This window comes from Ictalurus punctatus, chromosome 5 (genome assembly GCF_001660625.3).
Source record: "Ictalurus punctatus breed USDA103 chromosome 5, Coco_2.0, whole genome shotgun sequence".
In the NCBI taxonomy this organism is placed as follows: domain Eukaryota; kingdom Metazoa; phylum Chordata; class Actinopteri; order Siluriformes; family Ictaluridae; genus Ictalurus; species Ictalurus punctatus.
In genome coordinates this window covers 77,368-85,000 of record NC_030420.2, presented here as the reverse complement: position 1 = coordinate 85,000, position 7,633 = coordinate 77,368, and the positions used below count along the sequence as shown (strand labels likewise).

General features: G+C 38.0%; 1 protein-coding gene across 1 annotated transcript in view; it reads right to left on the bottom strand.

Moving 5' to 3' along the window:
- The window catches only part of lipg (lipase, endothelial), a 5,355-nt gene extending 5,089 nt beyond the window's left edge, over positions 1-266 (bottom strand). Inside the window, exon 1 of the mRNA XM_017468103.3 lies at positions 42-266. Coding sequence (XP_017323592.1) covers positions 42-150 — 109 coding nt within the window. The 5' untranslated portion in view covers positions 151-266. The remainder of the gene's footprint in view (positions 1-41) is intronic.
- Positions 267-7,633: the final 7,367 nt, after the last annotated feature.

The window sequence follows — 7,633 nt, the reverse complement described above, 5'->3', positions numbered from 1 at the left end:
ATAATATAAACAAACAGGTTTATAAAAATGACGTGTCTTACCTTTCACGAGCTCATTCTGTGAGGCGGCTTGGCCACACACACTCAGTGCAGAGCAAATCAGCATTAAACACAGAGAAAGTGGGATAAAAGTATTTAATCTCACTAACATACTGTTGTAGAGCTTTGAACAGGAAACTCCGGTGTGTTTAAACGGAGGTAATCTGAGATAAATTGAGTTCTGTCACTCAAGCGCTCTGTGGAATGAAAATGAATGAAGTGGAGCAGGTTCTGCTCTCAACCTTTAAATAGACTCGCCTTAGTCAGCTGACCATCGGCAGAGCCGCGCGACCTGATTCACGCCTTCTCATTGGTCGAGCCCCCTCGCTTTACGTTGAGGGGCGTGGCTACGAGTTTGAATGAATGGGGGTAAATGCACCCCCCCCCCCCCCCCCCCCCCCCCACACACACACACACTCTCTCTCTCTCTCTCTCTTTCTCTTTGTCTCTCCCGTCTTTATGTCTCTCTCTCAGATGGAGCACAGATGGTTAAAATGGAAAACTGGATAATTTATCCCTAAAGACATTGTGTGTGTGTGTGTGTGTGTGTGTGTGTGTGTGTGTGTGTGTGTGTGTGTGTGTGTGATCTATATGAACCTATAGGCCTACAGTAAAATATAATGAATAAAGAATTTTGTGTAATATGTGCTTTGCATCTTGTATATTTAATAATGCAGTGAATGTACTGAAATAAGACATATATTTCCTCTATATTTATATACACATATATATTTATTTATCCATCTATTTTCTATACCGCTTATCCTTCAGGATCTGGGGGAACCTCGAGCCTATCCCAGGGAGCATGGGGCACAAGGCGGGGTACACCCTGGACAGGGTGCCAATGCATTGCAGGGCACAATCACATACACATTCACATTCATACACTACAGACATTTTGGACATGCCAATCAGCCTACCATGCATGTCTTTGGACTGGGGGAGGAAACCCCCACAGCACGGGGAGAACATGCAAACTCCACACACACAGGGAAATCGCGGGAATCGAACCCCCAACCCAACGTACTATCCACTAAGCCACCATGCGCCCTTATATATATATATATATGAATGTTTGCTTGTCTGAGCTCACACACTGCTCTCTGTCACACTCCAATTACATCAACACATTTATAAACGTGTAAATATATTCACTTTACACATGAGATTTATGTGTTTTTTTATTTATTAATTTGAGTATTTATTCGGCACAGGCTGAACGTCCACATGATGACATCACTGTATCCACCTTACAGTGTCTCTGCAGTTCTTCATTGTGTACGTTTGTGTGTTTTGTGTGGTGTTTTTTTGTGTGGTTTGGGCATGGATGTAGCAGTGACATCTTTGTTGTGGCTAAGCTAATATTAGCTAGCTAAACTTATAGTAGACTCCCTGTATGGAATGTTCTTGTATTTAGTGGAGCAGGACAGGGGCAGGTTCACAGGGATATCTTTTTCTGTTCACACACACACACACACACACACACACACACACACACACACACACACACACACACACACACACACACACACACACACAGATGAGTCATGTGACCATTGTATTATACTTCTCCTCTGTTTTGATTTCTTGACTGTTGTTTTAAAAAAGATAAGGAGAAAAGGTCTTTATTTCACTACATGACTAATAATTCCTTGTTGCTGCTGCCCCCTGCAGGTGGAGCTGTGTAAATACACCCCTAATATTGGAGGAAATATAGTGTATTTTAATTTATATTCAATTGTTTATTTATTAATTATTAATGCAATCTAAAAATACACAGTTGTTGGATTCACAGAGATCTCAGGGTCACTGCACTGATATTGCAGTTATTGATTATTGATGAAATCTGAAGCGAGCTCATTCTTTACCCTGTAAATCCAGTTGAAATTCTACACTTGAGTGAAAGATGCAGTTATTAGCAGCTCAGTATGAATCCTGCTGCTTTAGGAACAGTGTGAATAATTTACTTTAATACACTTTAACATGGAGCACTAATGCAGCTGGACCTTTTCCAGATTTTTCCCATTTGGGAATTATTCCTGGCACTGATGTCCTGTTTTCTTCTCTTTAAATGTTTCCTGAAGGAGTTTATTCTCCTGAGAGCGACTCCACTGACCCTGCAGCTGCTCGTCCTTTTTTTTTTTTAACACCAGACTGGTTTATTTTCTTTATTTCACATCAATCTGATCATCACCTGCTCACACAGCTGCCATTTTCATTGTGTGTATGTGTGTGTGTGTGTGTGTGTGTGTGTGTGTGTGTGTGTGTGTGTGTGTGTGTGTGTTTAATATAAAACTTTACTCATGTGTTTTTTTTTTGTTTTGTTTTTTTACACATGTTAATATTACATATTCATTTATATACATTACTGTGCAAAGGTCTTGGGCATGTGCAAAGAAATGCAAAGATGTCTTCAAAATCAATTAAATTAAATGTTTCTACATAAACATCTTTACTATAAAGAGCAATAAGAAATAATCTAAACGGAGAAAGATTTGTACTAAAAAATCAGTACTGTATTTATTTATTTATATGTTTGTTTGAAAGTGAAATGTGTTTCCATTAATAAATTAAAATTGTAATAGATGGCAAGAGAATATTCTTTCTGACATAAACTCAATAACTGCTCAAAATACTCCATTTTAAAGTATTTGTTTCTTTATTATTATTATTATTATTATTATTATTATTATTATTAGACACAGTAAAACGAATCCTAAATGTCAGGGAGCTGTAACACACACACACACACACACACACACACACACACACACACACACACACACACAAACACACGCATACGCACACACACACACACACACACACACACACACAGACACACACACACACACACACACACACACACAAACACACGCATACGCACACACACACACACACACACACACATACACACACAGACACACACACACAGACGCACACACACAGACACACACACACACACACACAGACGCACACACAGACACACACACACAGACACACACACAGACACACACAGACACACGCACACACACACACACACACACACGCACACATGCACGCACACACACTTCCCACGTCCTTGGTTCACAACCACTGACACAGCACACAGCTCCACCTGCTGGCTAAAACAATCTAACACACTCACCTGTACACACACCTGGACACTCACCTGGACACACACCTGTACACACACCTGGACACACACCTGGACACTCACCTGGACACACACCTGGACACACACCTGGACACTCACCTGGACACACACCTGTACACACACCTGTACATGTCCATGTGCTACTACCTGTCTGACCCCTAGTTTTACACTAACTCTAAAAGACATTAACTCCTCCCTCTGGCTCTGTTCTGTGTGTGTTCTCTGTCCCACATGTTTCTTCATCACAGTTTCGCCTGCATCCTGATCCATTTCCTGTATGCCTTATATGGTCTTAAATAAAAGTGGAGTCTTTATTCATTATTTGGAAGAAAAGGAAATGACACCTCAAATATCACCTTTGATTTTCGTCACACTGCTGGAATTTACACCATGTGTCCAAACATGATGAGTTCTGCCTACCTGTCTATCTGCCTACTGTCTATCTCTCTCCCAGTCCATCTGCCTCCTTGTATATTTCTCTCCCTGTCTATCTCTCTCCTTGTTTATCTCTCTCCTTGTTTATCTCTCTCCTTGTTTATCTACCTCACTGCCTATCTCTCTCTCCCTGTCTATCTGCATACTAATCTGTCTGTCTCCCTGTCCAGCTGCCTGTCTGTCTATACATCTGCTTATATGTCTACCTGTCTATCTGCCTGTCTATCTCTTTGTTTGATATTACTTCTCTCTCTTTTCTCTGTCTATCTATCTATCTATCTATCTATCTATCTATCTATCTATCTATCTATCTATCTATCAGATGGTTACGATTGGTGAAGATTGTTAGAGATGAATAGAATCTGATCATTGATAATAAATCAGACACGTTGCCCTGATCAGCTCCAACACACAGCAGGAATTCTTTATATTTCACTAAACCGGATTTCCTCTGAGTGTCGTGCTGAAACCTGCCATTCGTTTCTGTTCAGATCTCATCTCAAATCTGAACTTTCTGCCAAAACAATCTCGTCTTTTTGTAATCCACTGATTTTATTTGATACTCTAACACTAACACTAACATTAACATTAACACTAACACTAACATTAACCCTAACACTAACACTAACACTAACACTAACATTAACACTAACACTAACATTAACACTAACACTAACACTAACATTAACACTAACACTAACACTAACATTAACACTAACACTAACACTAACATTAACACTAACACTAACACTAACATTAACACTAACACTAACACTAACACTAACACTAACATTAACACTAACACTAACACTAACACTAACATTAACACTAACACTAACACTAACACTAACATTAACACTAACACTAACATTAACACTAACATTAACATTAACACTAACACTAACACTAACACTAACATTAACACTAACACTAACATTAACACTAACATTAACATTAACACTAACACTAACACTAACATTAACACTAACACTAACACTAACATTAACACTAACACTAACATTAACACTAACATTAACATTAACACTAACACTAACATTAACACTAACATTAACATTAACACTAACACTAACACTAACATTAACATTAACACTAACACTAACACTAACATTAACACTAACACTAACATTAACACTAACACTAACATTAACACTAACATTAACACTAACACTAACATTAACACTAACATTAACACTAACACTAACATTAACACTAACATTAACATTAACACTAACAGGTTTTGGTCCTCAATTTCACATGGACGTTCTCGCTGTGGTTGCTGGGACTACGGTTGCTGCTATGGCCTTAGGACTGCAATTGCCACATACAGTTGTGCACTCAAGTCTCTTTTAGTGAACAGTGGACAAAACAGACTTCATATAAAATCTATAACGAACTTCCCTTTACTTTTGCACTATCCAGTGTCGCTCAGATAAGGATGTAGTATTAACACATTTATACAAGGGGTGTATTTATTTATAATTGTACTATCCGGTGTCATCCAGATGAGGACAGGTCCTCTTTTGAGTCTGGTTCCTCTCGAGGTTTCTTCCTCATATCGTCTCAGGGAGTTTTTCCTCACCACCGTCACCTTTGTCTGCTCATTAGAGATAAATTCACACACTTAAAATATATTTCTGTAACGCTGCTCTGGCGCAATATCCACTGTTAAACACGCTATACACATCAAACTGAATTGAATTGACTTGAATAACATTAAAGATGTATCCTGTTAATCTGGTACTGACTTAAATAATCACATTTAACATCTAAACACTTGAGGGAGTCCCTGCTTGCACTCTCTGCACAATGTACATCTACATTCTTAAACCCTTACAGGAAAAGAACGCACCTACTAATCACTCCCAATGGTTGGGTCTAGTCTTCTGTCACATATTGTTTGGAAATGGATGCAAGTGCAGAGTATTTTATTTCAAATGAAACACACGTGAAGAAAGACTTGGGGTGCATCTCAAATTACTCCTTAGATCAGTAGGTGGGGAATCAGTATATGGTGTGCAGGAGTTGGTGCTTTGGTAAGGACCCTGGCTCACTGTTAGGATTGGAGAATCTTTGGGTTACGATTCTTAAGAAGAGAGAAAGCAAGAGTACACAAAACGATGATGCCCTCGCCCTGCCACACACTTCCCACACCAAGGACTTGGGAAAGTTTGCCAAATGACACACAGACATACAAAGTTCAATTGGCAAGATCTCTCATTTATTCAAAAAAAGGTAGAGTATATATCATGTTTGACACACAACAGAAACAATGGGTTAACTATTGATTGGCTAGGCAGAAGGGCATATTTGCATGAAACAGGAAGCATCTCAATGTAAGACAGGTACAACTCCATATATGGTGTTCAGGAAGCCATAGGAATATGAACAAATGCTATTCGGGAAGGTATGTAAATTTTATTCAGGGAGACAAAAGAATGCACAAATGTGAGGGGCTTCACCTGTCTGTACCTGGTTGGGACGAGTTAAAGGTGTTGACACAGGAACAAAGAAAGTGTTAACGCAATGGAACAGAGAGGGGGGAGTGTTCACAGTAAACGTATCACTCAATTTCCGGCGACATGGCTACGTACTCATGTTGTAAATAGTCACCAGAAAGTAAAAACATTTTTAAAAACAATATTTAAGTTTTATATTTCATATAAATTTGTTAGCTTAATCACACACATTTCTGTCATAATATGTCAAGCAAGATCGTTAAACACATTAATGTCATTGAAATTTTCACATACTACTAAGTTTTAGTTGTGATCGCCTCGCTCAGCCTATCTAAAAAGAAAACATGAGTATAAATTTGACCTCCCCTAAAATGGGTCATACTGTTCTCAATGCATGAGCGTGCGCGGTAGGATAAATACGGGAAATACCACACTGTCGTGCACTCAAACGGCCGAATACATGGGAGATACCGTAAGTGTTTGAAAGACACTTTTACTTAGAAAATAAATATTGTAATCTAAATATAGTTTTATCTCAAGCGTAAATTTCCCGCACAGTTCATCAAAATGAAATATTTATGGTGAAATGATTAAGATCTTTACCTGATGAAGAAGTTTACCTGTTGTTCACTTTAAGTCTTAAGTGTGACTGAAGCAAGCAGATAAAATACGGTTCATTAAAATAGCATATGCCTCTGAATATGAACAAACAATTTACAACCTCAAAAATGTACCATAGACCATATACGTTATATTTATATATAGACCATATACGTTATATTTATATATAGACCATATACGTTATATTTATATATAGATCATATATGTTATATTTATATATAGACCATATACGTTATATTTATATATAGACCATATACGTTATATTTATATATAGACCATATACGTTATATTTATATATAGACCATATACGTTATATTTATATATAGACCATATACGTTATATTTACACTGAAGCAAACATCTGCATTACACCAACTAGTTCATCTGGCAAACTGATAAAAGCTGACCCCCCGAGAGTCAATGTATAATTCGCACACTGAGGATCGATGTTCCAGGGTTTCTGCGGTGCATAGGGTGCGAAGGTTCCAGTGCACTTGAAGGATTTTGCAATTGAGACAGCCCTTAAAATAACCGCTTCCCTGATCAGTGTCCTGACTACTGAACAAGGGACATAAACATAACATAAACACAAATATAAACTAGACAAGCATGACATATACATGAGCATAGCTTGGATACCGCAACATATAACGACGCTACACACAAAGCTGCTAGACATGAGAGCTGTACAAAGTGACTTATATAGTAGTGCTCATACATACATTCAGGTGTTTGTGATCATGTGACAGCACTAACCTGGCAACTTACACATCAGAATCTAAATCAGAATGTTTTATGTAGTGCTTTGAGATCATATTGAAAATGAAATGTAAAACAACTTATGCAATTTAAAAATCTATCAAGTATTTAAAAATAAAATGCAGTGTGTTATTACTGTGACTTTCCTTT